Genomic DNA, 21,067 nt, shown 5'->3' on the forward strand with positions numbered 1-21,067 from the left:
CCCAAACAGGGGAACAATAAATACCTCACTTCTACGGCAAAACGAGAATTGAATGCAACACGCTCTGCGAATGCAACATGACCTCGGCCATTCATAGAAGGTAGATACTGACAGGTGAGCAAACTTCCTGACCTCACAGAAGACTTTACTTTCCTGGTTTCTATTATGCACGTTAATCTGATACATTTTATTAACTGGCTTTTGAATGAGGTTTTAGTTTGTCTTTCTTACAGCGTATGCATAAGTCCTTAGTAAGACATCTTGTTTGTACTGGTGAATGGAACCAGAAGGGAAAGATCAGCTTTTTACTTGTATGGCAGTGTCACAATCTCATTGTGCACTAACGTTAAGCAGCACATTAGAAGAATGCTGGAATTAGGAATTCCTGACATCTCTGTTTTTTGCACCATGCAAAAATTTGGAAAAAAATCTAGTTTGGTAGAAGCACAAGGCATCATTATGTTTATAATCCAAAGTCTGAAGACTCAGTTGGTAAAAGCTTCTGTATCTAAAAGCCAAAAACATAAAACAAACAACAATGATTACAGAATTAGAGAACTGACAGCTCTTGCAAACAGCCAAACTATATCCTCAAATGCAATGCCATCCACCGTGCTATGGGAAGAAGCCTTTAAATGTTATTCATTTTCCCGACTCTCTTAAAAAGAAAAACTGTAACACACATCTGTGACCTAGCAACAATATGGTTTGAAATACTTTCCAGATCACTGAACTGTGCAATACCTTTAAAAATGGGATGACAAAAGGTCGCAGTGGGAAGTTAGTAGCTTCTTGCAGTTTGGAATGAAATTCTTCAATTGTCAAAGTAGAATTCTGTTGAGAAAAAGAAATTCTTTGTTGGTGACAAAATAATGAAAACACTTAGCAAGAGAAACAGTAACCAAAGCACTTTAAAATTGCTTAATACCTTGTTCTTGATATAGATAAGAGGATAAAGAAAAGCATGCCACATATTAAATTATTACCTTATTAACATACTCAAAGAGAACCTTCAGCATCTCCAGCATTCAGCGCCTGTTGCTTAGCATATAGTTTAAACTCTCAGGCACTAAGCATGGAAATATTTTCAGATGTCAAACTCCAGTTAACGTTGCTTTTCTCTTTTTTTTTTTTTAATTTTTATTTTCCCTTAGTGCTTCTTGTATTTATTTTCCCAGTACAGCTGTGATAATTAACATGCAAATGCATACCAAAAAATATTTGTTTTTTAAGGCAAGTTTCTCTTTGTTTGATGAGGAAAATTGCTCATTGCCACTTGTACTGATCGGAGAGGTTTTTATTACACCTTACTGCACCAGTAAATTGTGATGGGAAGTCATTGCTTTGTGACTACGGACATAGGCATGAAGTCTACATCCTGCAAAAATTTAGCCATGGGAATAGTGATACATGACCATTCTCAAGGAAAAGTTCCTAGTTTGCTCATCAGAGCTCAGGTGAAATTTAGCAAGGTAGGAATCAATTGTAAATAACAACGGTTTTATGAAAATCAAATGATTTTATGAAAACCAGAGGTGGGTAGATGCACCCAAAGCTGTCTTTAGTTTCTTTACTTCACCAGTTCACCTTTTCACAGAAAGCCACACAGCATGCAAAACCATATTAAATAGGCATTTTGGATATGGAAGCAAATGTAGAGTGAGACTTATCTGAAGTTCCACTACCTAAGTTAACCTTCCTTCTAACACAGACTCGAGTGAATGAGTTTCACTGCTTTCAGGTAGTGTTTTGTGAATATACAAATGGAGGCCACCTGAGCCCTCATACTAAACAGTGCTGGCAGTCTTTGCTTCAAATGAAGTCAATGGCAACTGCAGCTGCTCAAAACAGATGTATATTAGAGCACAGCAACAGCATTTTTCCTGGTATGTGTAATTATTGCTGAAGGAGATACATGGGAGACAACAATGTCTGGCAGAGGGAAGACTTTAATGAGAATAAAAAGAATCCTGGGCCAGATTCACAACAGTTTGCCTATAAAATAGCAGCCCAACCTGACAGTTGTAGATAAGAAAAACCTGAAATTATCATTCAGACATATAATCACATAATCTTATAAATAATGTGTCTTTAAGTAGCATCAAGACCCGTTCAGGTCCTCATTGCTAAATTCAATGAATACTGAGAAAAGGTTTTCCACTGTGTAAACACAGCCCAAGTATATTCATCTCATCCTCTTAGCCAGTATTCTGCTGCTCTGTGTATAGTGGCACTCTTTTTTACCCAGTCAATTATGTTAGGCAAACCAAAACAGATTTTACTGCATTATATAATTCAGGCTGTGTCTACTTCAGGGCTGCCAACAGTAAGAGCAAAAGCCCTTTCATATCATTTTGTCATAACACCACACTGGCTACAGTTCTAGTCGGTATCCAGTTGAGAATAGCTGTCACTTGTGGATGGACAGACTAGATCTGGAGCAAGATCTTTATGCTTACATGTTTGGTGTCCTTAAAGTATGGAATAAGCCATATACGTAACACACTGTCGTATATAATAAACATTTCAACTGTAAAAGAGGTAAACGGAGAGAAAAAATTACAGCTATTGTATCACTGGTTTTTGCTTACCACAAGTCCTAGCACAAGGGTACGCACTCTCTCCCCAATCTCTGGTGAAATGTCATTGCCAAACTGCTGTAAGGTTGTAAGAAATCTCTTCAGTTTGCTGAGCTGCCTAGCTCCACAAGCTGGCGGTAACTGCTGGTTAGCCAGAGAAGAGGAAGAGGAAGAGGATGGCCCATTGCTAAAGCCATTAGGAGGAGATGGAGCTCCATTTAACGCTGTTGGTGAATGGCTTGTGCCATTGGTTACTGAAAGAGAAAGAGAAGAGAGGGTAAAATAAAGAGAAGGATGGAGAGAGAAGGAAGACAGCTTAAAATTTTCTGTGCTTGATCTCAAAATTAATTAAGTTGCATGATCAAAGATAATCAGCCTTCTGACAGAGCAACAGTCCACAGTTTAAATCCATTTCATAGTATCTGGTACTGAACACTGCATGGAGTGGAAGTAACAGTAGTTGACTGTCACACAGTCCCCCCAAAGAGCTCCCGAACCTGAAAAACATTATTTGAATACCACAGACAAACAATCAACAACAAAAAAGAGAGAGAGAGAGAGAGAGGGAGGAACAGAAAGAGAGAGAAAAGAGCAGGAGCACGTATATGAGTGAAAACAAAAAAAAATTGTTCTTTGGGGTAGAAAAAAATGTGCAGACATATTTCATGAAGCCTCAGTTTATCTCTGAATATTTTTACTCGTGTTTTGTACACACAACTGACAGCTGTGTTTATAAAACAGGACTTGCATGTTTTAACCTTACACCACCCAATGAGAAGGTTATTTTTTCTGATACAGATTTCCTAGCTGCTAACATATGGAGCACACTAAGTTGTTTGTGCAGGTACAAATGGTGCCATCCTAGCTGTGGCCCAGAGCCTTGCAGCTAGGACACAAAACTACTAGAAGACTTCTCAGAGACCACAAGGAAATTACTCTGCTTTTCATGTCTCAGTATAGTATCTCTAAAAAGTATAGCAAAGCATTCTCTTCCTTCCAAGGTTGCAACCTTGACAACAACCATTTCTCGCCACTGTTTTAGTTTGACTCTTATCCATACTCCAGAATAGAGCACAGAATCAAACTGAGGACATCTTTTTCCACCCAGGTTACAGCAGCACAAGCTCTTGAGTCTAACTAGGCAAAATGACAGTGAGTGACAAGCAAAACAATGGCTCCCTATGAACAAAAATGCACAAGTGCACTTGAAAACATGGGCAGGCAGCACACAAGTATACCAACAGCAGCTACTCAGCTGGCTATTGCCTTGGGCAAATTTGTTGGCTTCTGTTTAGGGAGTCAATTAGAAATCAGTTGTTCTGGTATCACTCACTTGGCGCAACCTGCCTCCCTACTCCAAAGCACCAAGACATGAGTTTACATCACTGCACACCGAAAGCCACCACAAATCAGGAACTTACCTACAATAAAAAATGCAGAATGATAATAGCTTAATTTGCTTCCTATTTGAAAGCATATGACAAGCGAACATCTTCAAGAACCTTTCATCTTTGTCAATGACTAACATCTTTGAAGGCAAACATCCCTTTCCTATTTGTCACTTTCTCCAACAGTCATCTTTCTTTTTAGAAAGTAACTCCTTTTTGAGGATGGACAAGTACTGATTATCACAACCCTTCTTTTAAAGGGGTTCTTACCTCAATGACTGAAGGGCCCTTTATGGTGGTAATACAAAAAGCAGCAATCTGAACAACTACCTAGTTTCTACAAGATTTTTTATCTAGTTTTGTTTGCCTCATCTAGTTGAGTGGTCTAGGGGAAACAAACTGGAAAAAGCAGAAATAGAAAGAAGCTGGCATCTCAAAGTTCAGCTCCAAGCCACTCTAAGTGCTGCAGTAGAGCGAGATACATGAGTAAACAAATACATGGTGGTTGCAAGGAAATTGCATAGCCAAACACATCATACCATGAATTCAGTAGATTAGGACAGGGAAGAATATGTCCTGCTCTATCCTGACACAACCTGATAACTCAGTCACTGCTCCTAGTGATGTGGCTAAGATCAAGAAAGCAGAGGACTGCAGAGTTCATTCTCTAGGACAGATATGATGAGGAGAAAGGCGGACCAAATTCTTCCCTCAACAAAATAAACAAAGAAATATTCCCCAAAAGCAGCTGCTTCAAAACAACTTGCATTTGGAATAGTCCACCCAATACTGATGATTTTATCTCTTTATAATGTCTGAATTTGCCAACTGGCAAAGACATCTATGTTACTGTAAAATATAGCCATGTTATTAATAAAACAGAATTTAGCATTTAGAATTTCAACAAACTAATATATTTTAAGAGTTTTCAATAGTCTAAAACAAAGCAAACAAGTGTACTCTTGACAAGAAAGCAAGTGTGCACTTCTTAGCCTACAGGCATTCTCACTGCAGAAGCAGTAAGTGTAACAAGCACTCAAACAGAAGTGGCTTTTTACTATCCAAGCTGGAACTACTACGGCTGAACTCCAAAATCTGACAGTGTAAAACACATTTAAAATTAGATCTTTAGACTTTTGGAATTCATAGAAATAGCCAAAACAACAGCAGCAAAAACAACCAAAAACAGCTATGGTTCACACACCTTCCAACAATATCCACAAAATCTAGTGAGTATACTCAACTGAGGACTGTAAGAAAAGAACAGAACATGGTCTCATTCCTTTTATCACTTCCCAAGATCATCCAGAACTGTGCTAAGCAAATTAGACTGAAAGGCTTAATCAGCAAGAGCCTCATCCAGCAAAAAAAAACTCAAAACAATTTAACTTCAGAGCAGTTCCTAGGATGATTCAGGTGCTGGAGTTAAACAAAACAAACAGATCTTTGCAAGATCAGGGTCACTGGGTTAAATCTGAGTTTATGCAAAGAGTTGGCACAAACGCTCCTCAGTGTTTAAGTCTGATGTAAATCCTCAGGACAGGGTTCACTGGGATAAGTGGTACAAAGGCTTCCAGCTGGCCTTCTGCACAGAGGTGAATTTTAAGAAAGGCATTTAACAGGCAGCAAGAGGCTAAAAAGATATAGGCAAGACAAATAGAAGATGCTGCCGTCATTCTGTTTAGGCATATGTATTCTACTGTTCTAAAAATGTTTTATTTAAAATGTGAAATGTAAACACATTCTCATGTTTATACTATTACGAGGCAGTAAAAAAAGAGACCAAAAAAAAAAAAAAAAAAAAAAAAGAATTGCAGCTAAATCTTAGTAAGAGAAATGTGGATCATTTCATGACTGTGAAAAGAATAGTCCAGACAACATGCCAGATCACAATCTCAGTTATGCTGATATGAATGCAGAGTAACTCCACCACGACTGGTAGAGCTTCTCGTGTGTTTACATCAGCAAACTGAGACAGAGATGTGGTCCCAGATTAGGAATCTCAAAACAAAACAACAGAACGCCTTTATTTTTGTCTTTATATCACTAACTAGAAATTATATAGCACTTCATTCAATCATTAGTGGGATAAACTATATTCTTTAAGAATAACCCCCACTTTAAATATATAAACAAAGCCCTAAACAATAACTGCCCAATTTTATACGCAAAAGTGAACAGAATCTCTTAAATTGTACAACAAAACAGCATAAGTTTCCTGTATTTCTCAGAGGACTGATCTAAGCATAAATGACATAGGAAAGAGTGCTCTCTGTTCTTTGATGCTACACTCAAATATCAGGGAAATTACCACAGCTCAGAGCTGAACACCTTAACAGACTAAAGATGCATTAACCTGCTGTGATCTTACATTTGTTTAATTACTTATTGCAGTATCATCAAATGCTGCTGCAGCCCTTGCATGCAGGTTTTCCTTCACACCCTTTAGTTTCTTACATACAGAAAGAAAGAATACAGAAGAATAGGAAGAAAATAAGTCTAATTACACGTTGTGGGCGTGAATGAACTCGTTCTTGGAGCTCCTTGGGTAGTGGGAGGAGGTGGCATTGTTGGAGGCGTCAGCCTGGATTGTGTCTTCACATCCACAGGTGAGTCTGGCATTGTGGAATGCTTCTCAGTGCGATCTGTAACACACCACAGGAACACACTATTTTATTTCCCCAAGAACATCCGCTCTGAAATAAAAGTTTAAAAGCAAAAGCAGGAAGTGAGCCATTTCAGCACCTGCCGCAAAAGATTACACCTGGTTGTCTATTCCAGTGTGCTCCTGCAGAACTGCATCATCTGAACCTTACTTAAGAAGGTGCAGCATAGGTGGGAAGACCTCATTTGTAGCACTGCTGCATTATCTTTTGTTTTTCATTTCTAGCACGTGCAGATGCTGCCTCCAAAGCACTCCTGGAAGTGCAATAATGCCACCTCCCTTCAATGTTAGCCAGGAGGAAAAAGGAGATGAAGAGACAGGAAAGTAATAAATCCCCTTACAACAATCCTTACAGGAATATAAGCAGAAGCTCTTTAGTACAGGTGAGATACTGGGTAGGATACTGGTTGAAAGCAGCTCTTGTCATGCCTTTGTAAGCAATGAGAGACACTTATGTTAAATACCAGTGCCTCCCGGATGACTTTGCCACCATGCCCCTGGATATTCTCACATTCCCATCAAGAATAAACACGTCAAAATGATAAGTCAATTGCCACACATACATACATTTAAAAAAAAAAAAAAAAGCATAACATTTTTAAGTTTACATCTTTACACATTAAGAACAACTTTAATGTTCAAAATCTGTAAGACATGAAAAACAACAACAAAAGGAAAAACAGGCAGAAAAGGAAAAACAGTTCCCTTGCAAGGAAAGAGCTAGCAGATATTTTATATACATGCTACAGAAACATCTTTTTGGATAATTCTGTGTTAAAGTTGATGTGGGGGAAAAAAAAAAAAAAAAAGATAAATAAATAAACAGGAATATAAAACCATCCACATCCTTGTGTTTCATTTATCAAAAATGGGCAAAAAACGACAACATTTACCAGCAAACAGCAAATGTAACACAATAGCTTAGTGGGCCATCTTGAGTGAAAATGAAGCTTAGCTTTAAATGGGCATGAGTCTCACATCCCTTCTTCTGGGGTCAGGATTATAGTTTTGTTTTTTACAGACTGTCTTATACAAGGCTTCATGTGCTCCACTAAACTGTGTAGCAAAACAGTGTCACTGCTATTGCGTTAAAGATGAATTTGTGGTTTCGATTCACAACAATGGTAAAGTCAGGAATGATTTACAAATTCTGCTGCTTGACTTTGAGAAGGTACATCTTGTTAGAACAGAGAATAAAGTTCACAGAAAAAAAAACCCAACAAACATCTAAAATCTTGCATGTGAAAGAGTAAATGCACTTTATGAAGGAATAGTGTGTTTTTAAGAGCCTCAAAAATTTAATTATCAGAACTTTCATTTATCGGACGAAGAGGGAGAGAAAACGATGAGGAATACAGGTACAGGAGAAAAGGATCTGCAGTTTGGATCTCAGATTAGCAAACCTCGGTAGCATAGGGAACAGAATCCAAAATCCAAATATTAAGCCTCACGCACAGGTAAGGTTTGATTTGCAAATCAAGAGATAGTACATTACTACATGCTGAAAAACAAAGGTAGGTTTTAAAATATATTTCTATACTAAATTTCCTTTCCATATCACTCCACTCAAACAGTTAAATCTATATCTTCAACAAGCCATTCATTTAATATAAAGAACTACAAAAACTAGTCTTGAAACGTTAATTGCTTCCTTAATAGCTGAATTCATCTCGCACTCACCTCAACCAACCTCAGCAACAGGGGAATAAATAGCTTTCAGCTCATGTTGCAACAGAGGGAAAGAGGCACAGCAGTAAGCCTGAGCCCTCCTAAATAAAGGCAAATATTTCTGCCATGCCAAGAAAGGAGAGAGAAAGGGAGGCTTGCCAGAGCTGGTGGGGAGATAACAGTGGGAACTGCTGGTCCATCTGGTTTTCATTCTGCTAACACTCACGCTGAACTGTTAAGGAAGGCAGTCCAGGTACACAGATTTGAAGCATGTGGGAGCGCAGACACAGGCAGGGAGGAGATGGAGGTGGGTGGAAGAAAGAGTGAGAGAAACCAAACTCCGCTCAGCTGCTGCTCGCGCCGAGCAGGCACAGGCTGTATCCCACAGCTCAGCTGCTGGGAACTAAAAGCGAGCTGAACCCAGCACCGTAACCAGCCGCACCTCTCCTGCTCCCGATCCGCATTGTTCCAGAGTTAGGTCTGTTCCCAAAGGCTCGGATCAGAGGGGGAACACTTTTCCCAAGAGCTGGAGATATTTTGTTACTTAAATTGAAAGCTATAGTGGGAAACAGTGTGTGGGTTGGCTCTCCAACTGCAGATAGTTACCGCTGCCGTCAAACTGGTTTTATTCCCTTCAACACTGTCTGCTGCCCCATTTGCAGATCACTGGCATTATCGTTACTTTTCATATACTTCTGCTGATATTAGGCTTTACTTTTTCTAATCACCTTTCTCTGCGAAGAAACAGACAAACAAAAACAACTCGACAGGCCACTGACTTCTAATTAGTCCCCTGATCCCCTGCAAAGCCGTACAACCCATCCTGCTACTGTACAGTGGCAAACATTTATTTCTGCTAGTCCATAAGCACTCCAGCAAAGTGTTCTGTAAGGAGATAAAAGACTGCTTTCAAGCTCATCACAAAACACTTCAAACCAGGGTACCATATTGTCTTGTCCGAATAGAGAGGGGGGGAGAGGGGGGAAAGGAAAATTTTGTATAAGTATGGTATAACATGCAAAGCTTTTTCATGTGCTTGGAATGCTTGGGGGATATCACCAGCACTACACAGCCCTGGAAAGCATCCTGTCCCACTGCTCTCTCATACTTCCCATCCTTCTAGCCTCTTCAGTAGAAAAGCTCCTGCAGGAGCCTCTCTGCCCTTTCTGCTGGTGTTTCTCTGCTCCTCACCTCTGTGACAGATTCCCCAGCTCCTGCAGAAGATGCACATCACTGCACTGGATGCTCTGCACCCACCTCTATCCCAGCACACAGCTTGGAGGACCTCAGCTGCTAAAGAAGGCTTCTTGGAAATGGAGTGGTGAAGGAGCACACAGCAGACAGAGCTGCCACTCCCTGTCACCTGAACTCACAAAGCTTGTCATGTCTGAAACATAGCCTAGAACCTCACCTCCTACAAATCATTATTAATTTAATTTAAAACAAAACAAAACAATTTTGTTAACTCTAATTGTTGAAAAGTAGCCTGAAAATATGCAAGCTAAAAATCAAAGCAGTATTTAAATTGTATTTATTTGTGAGCCAGGTTGCCCCTAAACCTTGTTATATGAGAGGTTTCACATTTTTAAGAGCAGCTCTCTGTGGTTATTCTGCTAACTGTATATTCAGAAGTGATGAAGGGATGGGAGGGATAGAAGGAATCCTGCAAAAGGAAAAACTACATCATTTATGAGTGAAATCCTGCCTGTCCCAGACTTCAGGTACATTTGCTCTCTAACACAGGAGCATATTCCTTGAGGTTTGCCTAAAATTTAGAAGAGCTTTAAGGGAAACATCTCTTAAAATCACTTAATTTCTTGCATTCCAAATATGTTTATGTTCTCGTGTCAAAACAAACTCTCCATTTGCAAAGCGGTCTTTGCTATTTTTTCTGTTGGAACCTGACATTTCAAATAATAATCCCAAATTAGGAGAGATGTGACAGAAAGTTTCTCACAACGTCACCCATTTCAGAGTGCTGGCTGCGTATACGGAGACAGTAACTTGTTTCAGATGCAAAGACTTCTTCCACAGACAGAAACCTTCTAAGCAGTGATGGAGTCAGACTCCTTAGCCTAGTTCTCATAAAACTGGGCTGAAACCAGAGGTCCTCCAAACCAAAGAGAAAAGGAGACATCTGCAATTCATTCTTCACTACTTGCTGCAATCAATTCAGGATGGAGATAGATGGTGAAATAATGGGCTAGTCCTAATCCATACACACAACCCTCTGGTGCAGTGAGAGACTTAGAATAAATTCAGAAAATATGTTTCAAGTATGCAGAGATCAATTGCATTTGCTTTGGATTATACTGAAAAAAAAATTCTGAAATATACATTCTTGAATCTCTTTTACAGCAAAGAGTGAAGACTGTGACTTTACCACAGAAATATTTTGCTCCATTTAAAATTAAAGAATGCTGTAAAACCAGCTTTAAATTACGATATTTCTTCTGCGGATTTCTTGGTTCGTGAAACCATACAGTTCTTGTCATTCATACAGTTTTTATGGGAGGAGTTATTTTTATCACTATTATTTAGATGTTAGGTGAATGTTGATATTTACTGTAAACCTGGCCAACTTCTGAAGGCAAATGCGGAAGACGCAAAGTAAAAAGTGCAAGAGCATGAGCAAAAAGAGATGTGCATGTATTCAAGCTGATTTACTTTACTTCCTGTAGGCTCAATGATTTAAGTCCATTTTTAAAACAAGGCAGTCTTTCATATATGGCAACATTTCAGCTCACGTGGCACGCTTCCAAGTCTAACGCATCAAGGAAAGCTGATGTATGGAACAAAATATGGAATATATAAATACTTTACTGATACCATTTCAATAGCCAATTCAATGTCAAGCATTTCAAGGGGTGGTGTGTTTTCAATTTCCTTTTTTAAATGAAAAAAAGTATGGTATAATATGCTGTGGCATTTATTTTACTTTTAGTTAGTGCAAACAGTTCCAGATGTATATCCCAGGCATGAAAGATTCTTAAAAGACGCTCTATATTGATTGTACAGTACTCGCTACTTCTGTGCCAACACATTAAAAATAAGAATGAAAACCTGCCAAATTAGAAGCGTCCATTGTCCTGTTCCCTTTAAGCTCACAGAAATTACAAATCCTTCATGTGACACAAGATAGAACCTGCCCCTGCTTCTCAAATTATATAAATTGAGACCTAAATCTGTACCATTTAAAAGTGAAGGTTGCTATTGAGTTGACGCTGGACTTATCCTAAATGTTTTGAGTGTGACAGCATAGAGTTTGCAAGCAGATAACAGACTTTGAGTCCCAGAAGTCTCTATCCAGACTCTCCACAGACTGTGAAACCCTGTAGAAATGAAGTGGGTGACAGAAACACATCAGTCTATCAAAGAGGAAAAACTACATAGCTCTTCCATAATGTTACCACAATATGGTCACTGAAGAACCTTCCCTCTGAAAGATCTTCGCCCAAAGTCAGCAACAGATACTGCAAGGCCATGTTCAAGGTCTTATGAAGTTCCAAGCATATCACTACCAGAGTGTGACAATGAAACAAAGATCAGGAAGCAATACCTCACATCACACTTAGCGAGAACTATACTGCAAGGAAACTCTCCTGGCTGAAAAGGATTTGCTTGATATAAGCATGTATAAGCCTAAATATATATATCCAGTCCCTACTTATGTGAAAAACTAAGTCCTACAATGCATAAAAAACACTACGATAACTTCACAGGTCAAGCATGCCTCGGACTTGTTTGAGGTCAAGCCTTCACTCAATTAATCTCTCAGCCTTTTTGACTCCTCTTTAGTGAATAAACAAGAACCTAAACAGAATGGATGTTTCTGCACTATAAATGACCAACCTCAAATGGATAATATGGGTAATAACTTCCTATCAGCACCAGATGCATTCATGCTATTATAGAAAGAAAACATTGCCTGGTTTCAGGTCTCCAGTGGATAGCTTTTCCTCCCCATGCAATTCCCAAAAAGGCAATATCGGAAAGCAGCTCAGACACTCGGACTCTATCTTCTGTAACAGAACATCACCCACAAGCTTTATCCCCAAAGAAAGAAGATGCAGTGTTAGTGATAGCAGCACACAGTTATGTTTTCAAGATGACAAAACATTCCACTGTTTCTTCTTCACTACTAGTAGGAAGTTCACATGATGACCCTTGTGCAAGAGCAATATCACAACTTTTGCTGCTGTCTTATCTTGGTTCTTTTCTGCTCAGATATTGAACATTTCATATCACCAGCTATTATTCAGAATAAATGAAAGCATATTCAGTTTATCCACTTCTTGTCATTTAGTATGCAGAAGCACAAAGAAATCCTGCATCCCGGGAGTTCACTATAGTTATCTCGGGCTAAGTTATCAGAACTTTCTTCGGATGTGCTAAAAAAAGCAATGAGAATAATGTAATCTCCAGTCTGCCTCTCAAAACCTGAAAGGGAATTTTGTGAAACTGTTCTAGCAGGAAGAACTTACGTATCATGAAAACTAGGTGAATGATAGCCTATACTTCGCAACGTGTTCTTAATCCATAATGGTATATATATTGATTAATCATACTGTCATGACACCAACCAAAAAAAGCAGAATCATTCCTTTTTGTTTCAATTTTCTAGAATGAGGTGCTTGCAAAAACAAACAAATAAAACCAAAAATAGCCATATAATGGCTTAGCAACTGAAGGCCAGATAGTTAAATAAGCAATGCATGAGTCCAATCTCAGGGTTGAGACAAAAGAATTATGGTCTTGACTTTGCTTGGACATATTAATTTGTCCTGAAATAAACAAATTCACCTTACCATTTCATTTCATTTTTTAAAAGTGGAAGAATTTGGCTTTCCTCTCATTTAACAATTTGTCATGTTTTGACGGTTCCAAAAGTAACAAAAATTCACTTTCATTTAAGAATTAAAAACTGAATACTGGCAAAAGTGTACTACTTTTCTCCTCTCCCTTCAGACCTTACCATGTAAAATCATAGGGAAGAACACAGGCTACATGAAGATCAGCTACCACCCTAACAGTTTATGAAGCACTTCAGCAAGAACAGACAAGGAAAACTGGACAAATTGTGGCAGCGGCAGCTGCCCATCATTTGCAGTATTAAGTCTGGAAGTCTCCTTCTCACAGCTGAATGCATACTTACTGGTTGGACTGCACTGAAAGTAAGGATAATGTAGATTTACTTTAAATACCCCACCAAGCATTACAAAAATGCTTATATGTATGTATAATTAATGCACTGAGAAGGTTAATATTCCCCGATCTTTTATCAAAATGTTATTTTCCTCACTGTTTCCTTCCACTTTGTTTTTCTTGACAAACTACCAGACTAAGAACTATGGTTTTGAGTGTCTTTTTTTTCTTTTAAGATAACAAAAACAATTTTAAAACCAGACCACTGAATATTGAGGCACAAAACAAATGAAGAAGTATACACTACCTTCAGTATGCAAAAGAAAGAACAGAAAGAACAACAGAAAGAAACATAGGCCAAATCCACTCCCTGGCCTCCCCAATGAGCACAGAGAGGACAACTCCTCCACATTAGCAGGCCCTTCCACATTAGCAAGCTCCCAGTTTTATTCTCCTACTTCTTATAGAGAAAATCATGGGGTTTTAGCATAAAGCTTCCCAAAGGCTCATCTACAAGTAACTCAGCTCCTATTGTTGGGAACTTCGTGGGAAGAGCAATCTCTGTCATGATTTCATGTTAGTCGATAAACTACAGATGAAGACAAACTGATAGCTAAGAAACTCAAATACCATCAGCATTAAATTTGGTGTGGTTTATACTCTCTTACATACCCTGTCATAATTTGCACACATTATTCCCACCTTCAGAAAGAATAAAACATTTTTTTTCCACAAATGTCAGCTAAGATTTCCGGACTCGCTCCCTTTAATCCAAAGTCCGTAAGATCCAAAATTAACAGTAAACTGTTACACACAGCTAAAAGTCTGAAGCAAAATAAGTCCAACTCCCTCCATTTTAATGCACTTATGCAATATTTAAAAAAAGAGAGAGAGAGAGAGAGAGAGAGAGAGAGTGTAAGGCATAGTTATACTCATTTTAGAGAAGTCCTAGGAGAGTGCTGATGCCAGGATTCCATTAAATTTAACTAGAACTGAAGTCTCTAATACAATTTCAGGGTAGATAAAGTAATCTAAAATAAGCTATTTAGATTCAGGACAACATTAGGTGTTAAATTATTCTGCCAGCAAAAAAAACTTATTGCAGCCATACTATTAAAAAGCTTCATTCGTATTTATAAAACATGCCATAAGTAATTTATGCTTGTAAAGAATGATATACTGGGGTAGGAGTTGACATTTTTCCATGGTTAAGCATCTAAACAGATGACATAGGAACTACTGAGAAGGTAGTAGATACGTATCTGTTTGCTCATGAGGAATTTGCCATACAGAAGTCAAGATCTGATTGGATAAGGACTGATGTTGACCACTCCAGGACAGAATACTTCTCAATGGGAGAATCAAGCTCCAAAATCCCCCTTTTATCAGACTGCACAGATCCTCTTGGCTAGGAATTCTTCTCTGTGGTATTACAAACAATGGAAAGTTTGTTCTCTTATGCCAGGTGTACAGCAAGACCATAGCAATAAGGCAGATCAGATGGGTGGCAAAACTCTAAACTACTTTCCAAATGTAAGTACCACTCCTGTTTTAGGAAGGATGCCTAATTTCTGTCACATAGCACAGATAGCTAAATTAGGAGATAAGACTCCCTCTATAATGACTGAAAAGAAGAAAGACTCAGAGCCTCTAATTCATCAAGCCAGATATTAATCCATCAGTGAAAAATGTAAGCTGAAACAAGAGTTCCCCAAACAACCACTGGATGCTGCCATTGTTACTTTCTTACTACTGCTGGTGATAGAGAAGTGGAACTGCAGAGCAAAAGACCATCTCAGTATCATCCAGTGACAGTCTCTAAGTAGTGCGACTTACTATCCTAATCAGGACTTTGGCATTTATGGAAATAAACACTCTAGGAGACTATTATTTCACATCACCCAATGATGCCATTAAAGACATCTTGTGTTTACATGACCGACTGCCTAGATAGAGTGTGAGAAAATAGTATTAGTTTCAAGCCAGTTCCTCCTGGATGTTGCATGTCACACCAACTGTGTTTTATTCTGGTCACTGGATCGTACCTGAAAGCTGCAGTAGAGTGTGTGGGAAGGGAGAAAGAGATTCTCAGACTTTACCTTTAGACCTTCCATCTCATGAGGTGATATTACTTTTTGACAAATGAGCTCACAAGAAAAAAAGAAGGTTTCCATTAATAAAAGCATGTTTCAAAACAATTGTCTGGCCTAAAACAATATGCTTAAGCATTAATATTAAATAATATAAGCACGCAAAGGAAGGGGGGAAAGGAAGAAGCTTATGTACATCACACCAACATAAAACCAGCCTGCACTTCCTGCAGCGAATTCACACAAATACCCACTGGCACAGAAATCAGGTTAGCTCCCTCAGGAAGAGAGGTGCTGGGTAAGCCTTTTAGACCCCAGTCTTTAAAAAAGTCAGGAATATCTGTTAAACTTTAGATTATGAAAACAGACACAGGTAAACCAGTAGAGATTGCTTCACTGCATGCAATTATATGCAACTTTTCCAGGCATTAACCATTATAATACTTTTAGTGTTGCAGCAAAAAAAAAAACAAAAAAAAAAAACCACCAAAAAACCCCTACAACCTCCTTGTTTTAAAGTATCCATCCTTGTTCTTGAATTTTAAATATCAAACAGGAAAAAAAAAGAAAATAAAAAAATCACATGACTGAAGTCTGAAGAAAAAAAATCAACGACTACTACAGAAACTACAGGAAAAATTAGCAAAATATTAAAACAATTTCAGATATCACAACATTGCCACGTTAGACAGTTGTACAAAACACTTTGTTTCATGTGCAGCAGATTCACATAAAAGGTATTTGTTTTTCTCAACAAACACATAAGAACAATTGTTTCTATGTTTACAGGACCTGTCCTCATTTTCTTCAAGCCAGCCAAACCCACAATTTAAACTAAGTCATTTAATACTGACCTTCATGAACCGGTATGACTTCTCATACATGTACGTATGTGAGCATGTTGTGCACGTGCACTTACATATTAAATCAAATTTTACTTAGTTGATTCTGTATATAAAAATACTTACTGTGATATTTCTTTTTACATTCTGCTTTAGAAAAAGAAGATGAAAGAAATAGTCCTCAATTACACTGAAGGGAATGTTAAATGGAGGGGAAACTGCAGGGCAAGAAGTCAGACACCAGAGAGAAACCACTCAGTGCTACAAGTGTAAGAGAAATATTGACAAAGTAAAGAAGCTTGACGCATTTGAACTCTGAATGTTCAATGCGAATGCACTTAACCCTTGGTAACATGGTGAGTTTCTTGTGCATGCTATCCTGCACATTTAACTCCCTCTATGCTATGGAAACAGACGTCCTTATCATACAATTGGCGTTCAATCCTGACAACATCCCCATTGGGTCTACTTGGATATATACGTATTTGCTTCATTGAGAAGAGGAACCATTTCAATGGGAAAAGAAAGAACAGTCAATGGGAGAAAAGAAATTTTGCAGTCAAGCAGAGGATGGTTGAGAAGGCAGCACTGGTCCGATTTCATGGGGGAAGACATTTGGGATTCATCCCAAGCAGCAGAAGCATTCAGAGGCCATGCAGGTGGCTGGGAGCAGACTCTGGCTACCAGCAACTGGAAATTGTTCCAGGTGACTGCTGACCACCAGGGGGAGCTGATATGGGGCCATGAGCAGACAGAGCTGAAAACTATTAGTAAAGTACACACAAAGTAGAAAGAAAATACTTAAAGAAAAGTTCTTTCCATTACCATATGAAAGTTAACCTCAACCATGCAATACACAAAGGGAAGGTTATGATACTGTGTAAGTATACATCAGCATGTACTTTTCTGCAGAGTAATGTTGAGTGTTTTCTCTAAATTTTTACCTACCAACTGATTCCTTAAAAAATAAAAAAAAATAAAATAAAAAAATTGAAAAGAAAAAATTGAAAAAAAACCTGAATTAAAAGCAAATTTTCAAGTATGACCTTGGTTGTACTGGCTGCAACCAGAAGAGTAGTTTCAGTGCCTCCTACTGCCATGCATCTGTGCTCCAGTCAAAAAGCCAGATGCCTCTTTCCACCCTTCTTTTACACACAACATGCACCTCTATACACCTCCATGTATACACTTAGTCCTGTTTTGAAGATGGCTTTTTACAGGAAATGACCAACAACTGAAACACAGCAAGTGGCTCATCAAACAACTGCATGCCTACAGTCACACACAGTGTCCAGGTATAGTAGGAACCCAGGCTGGACAACTACAGCCATGCCATAATACATGAATTTGAAAATACTTCACCATCATTTACTTCTTGCACCAAAACACAGAGGGCTGAACAAAACCTGAGGTTTTGTGGGATTTTTTTTCCTAACCTATCATCAGTTAAATAGGTAAAATGGTGAACAGGGCAGAAATAATAAATACTAGGGCAGCTCATACAGATCTTTATAAAACATCTTTCTGGCTCCAAATGTTTAGTAAGAAAGCAAAATCCCAGTGGCACAACAGTTCAAAAGCATAGAAAGATACTGACTTCACTGAAACCTCCTGTGAGGACATGTTTCTTTATGGTTTCCACTTGGAATAAATTATGTAAAATACATCAGCAGTTGCCTAGAAAACTTTAAACTGTTTTGGATATGTATGAAGGAATAAAGATCACTGAAGTGCAACAACAATCCAAGGCAAATTCCAAATTATGAAAGGGGGGGAGGGGGAGGAGAGGAAAATCAGAGTACCTGGATGAAATGCAAAACAGTTAACAAGAATACTTGTTCCCAAATGAATTCCTATCCATTATCTTTTTCATAATTATTGCAACAGAGCTAGTAGCTTCAGTAACTGTGCATACAAATTACCTATTAGAAACTTAACAGGTCATTTCCAAAGGTGATTATGGACTCTGACTTACAGAGCTGCTCAATTTTCCACGTAGTTCTGTTCCAATGCCAACAGCCTACCCAAAATTAAGATAAAATGTGTTTCCATGAGACTACATGGAAATAAACTTTTAGAAACTAAAACCACCACTGCAGAATGCAAGAAGTGGTGAGTACTGCTGGATCAAATGCAGTGGATTTCATAATTGAAATGTTAAAAAATTTGCTTTGCCTGTGCTGTGGTATCAGGAGAATGGAAGAAGAGGAGACAGTAATTACACGTTAGTGCTCTTACAGTGCCATATGCTATAATTAAATGATGATGACTGTGCCAGTGAAAAGTCTAAGGTTAGACAGAAGGATAAAAAGCAAAGAAGGTTATTGCAGTGGACATCTGCTATAGATCACAGTACGAAGAACTGAAAGTGGGAGTAGATAGGTATACCTCATCCAGCTCTTAGAGAGTTCTCACAACAGCATGCTCTTCATCACAAAGCTCCTTACTGGACCCAGTATCTGTTTATTAATGAGATCATGTTTGCACTATAATCAAACACACAAGAAGTTTCATATTGGAACGTATTAGAAGAGGATTCAGAGCCACTATTTAGGGAGAGCTGTAAAGAGCAGAAATTCAGATATGCAGCTTCCTCAGTTGTGCAACAGCATGAGATACAGGAAAAGACACTGGCATTCATACTGGGAAAGGCTGAGGCACAGCATAAAGAAATTAACTGAGTAAAATCAGAGTAGGCTCACTTAAAACCTTTAGGGAACAAAGATAAGACCAAGCTAAAGTAACAAGAAGGAACAGAAGAAATACTAGCTTTCATTCACATGAAATAGATAAATGAAGAAAACAAAGCTATAAAAATCTTTGATCTTAATAGTTGTAACAATCTTCATCCTTTTTCAATTGTCATAACTTGGGTTGAGTCTGTCTCAATGTCTCAGAAGGAAGCAGAGGGAGAAAGGACAAAGAAAATGTGGACAAAAACAAAAAAAATTGATTCTGGAAATATATGTGTCATTTTTGTGAAACAGAACACAAAATTCTGATACTGTTTATCCTTCTCTCACTTTTTCTTGGAACACAGAAAGAGAGATAACAGCAAGCAAAGGCAGCACACCGAGGTACATGCTTCAGTCAGGCCTGGGATCTCGTGCATTTGTCTTACTTTTAAAAACAATCTCTTCATCTTTCTCTTTTTTCTGTCATTTCAAAGGTAGACTTTAAACACATGCTCTGCAACACATTATGTCATACTGGAACAACTCCTAGTAATGCAAAGCTTCACCTGTGATTATTTATATAAAAGCTTTGCTTTCTTTTAAACCACATGTATATTGTTGGATTGTATCTACTGATGACTATTTCCAAGCCTTCAACCTGCCATGTCACAGGAGCTGAAGCAAAAGAGTCCAAGCAGAGTTTAGTTGGTCTGTAATGACAGTAAAATCATAAATCTCTGTACTGAAAACCAGCTGCTTCATTCTTAACTCTGATCCCTCCTTTTCTTTCACATTCTAGCCAGTATACAGCTGTAATAAATATGACTCTTCTCACAAGCCGTGCAGATGTTAACAGTTCTGTAGGACATCAAGAAACATTTCAAGAATCTTGTAAGTGCTGACTAAACTTGCTTGAATTACCCACATTACCTCCTCCACACTCCTATTCAGTAACATTAGCCTTTCTGAATGTATTAAGAAAAAAAAAATAATTAGCATTTAAGCCAAGACATTAGTATCTAGGTCTAAATGCACTATCAATAAACAAGGAATGTTCTTAAACCATCAGACAACAGATACTGAGAGAGCGAACAGAAAGCAGTCAATTTGTTCTTTGTCAAGATGACTAATGCATTTTTCATGTCTTATCTATGCAAGAGTGGCTAAACGACTGCCTGAAAATATATATTTATAAAAATCACAGCTGGATGTATTTGAAAGAAAGGATCAGAACTATGGGAAGATCTTTTCTTTTCTAGTGATCAAGTGGATTAACACCAAATTAAAGTGAAGGAGTTCAAAGTGCTACCTAGTCCATTCTGATTAAAGTTGTATTAGCATTACATTCACACACTTTAAAGATTAAGCTAAAGCCTCAAACCACAGTCAGTTCTGGGCAGGAGCCCAGCTGTGCAGGTAGAGGAGCAGATACCACACACATTCATTACACAGGTATGCACCAGAGAAACTGCCTGAACTATTCTGCCCTCCAGAGTAGCAAGTAGGGCCTATTTTTAGGGGGTAGAACTTTCCAAACTTCTGAAACAGCAGTTTAGGAACTCAGTAACCAAGAGAGGTAATTGGAATAAGTATCCTGAAATTAGTCTAGAACCCTGAAAATCCCACATATAATATCCTTCCCTGTGTGTGTACACATCACACTTCCAAAACCTACTGGAAAGAGGAGTGCCAAGAGTTTCACAATCGCGAGCCATAAAAGAATCACAGTTTGACAAGTTCAGAAACAAAATGTGCAGTCAAAGAGGTTCTACAGTGAGGTTTTTAGATTGTCACAAGACAAGCGATGATCCTTGCAGAATTTCAAGAAGAACGAGACATGGAGAAATAGAATGAACATATAAACATGTTTCCTGCAAGGGGATCAATAGAAAGACCTCAATCCAACAAAGGCTTACAAGCCTGCTCTGCTTCAGATACTTGTGTGTTATGGCAGCACGCTCCAAGTTAAAACCAAACCTTTGAAGAGGCAGGGCGCAAATAATGTGCCGTGAAAT

General features: G+C 38.3%; 1 protein-coding gene across 8 annotated transcripts in view; it reads right to left on the bottom strand.

Moving 5' to 3' along the window:
* Positions 1 to 21,067, bottom strand: part of RUNX1T1 (RUNX1 partner transcriptional co-repressor 1) — a 110,186-nt gene that overhangs the window by 42,914 nt on the left and 46,205 nt on the right. For 6 of the 8 annotated variants that reach the window (XM_090137796.1, XM_031590987.2, XM_090137798.1 and 3 more), the window contains 3 exons: positions 6,475 to 6,612; positions 2,592 to 2,833; positions 745 to 834 (listed from right to left, as the gene is read on the bottom strand). In XM_090137796.1, coding sequence (XP_089993922.1) covers positions 745 to 834; positions 2,592 to 2,833; positions 6,475 to 6,612 — 470 coding nt within the window. Of the gene's footprint in view, positions 1 to 744; positions 835 to 2,591; positions 2,834 to 6,474; positions 6,613 to 8,312; positions 8,333 to 21,067 lie in introns of those variants that run through there. The other 2 variants (XM_090137799.1, XM_090137800.1) reach the window with 2 other exon arrangements.

This window comes from Phasianus colchicus, chromosome 3, assembly GCF_987193195.1.
Source record: "Phasianus colchicus chromosome 3, bPhaCol1.hap1.1, whole genome shotgun sequence".
Lineage (NCBI taxonomy): Eukaryota > Metazoa > Chordata > Aves > Galliformes > Phasianidae > Phasianus > Phasianus colchicus.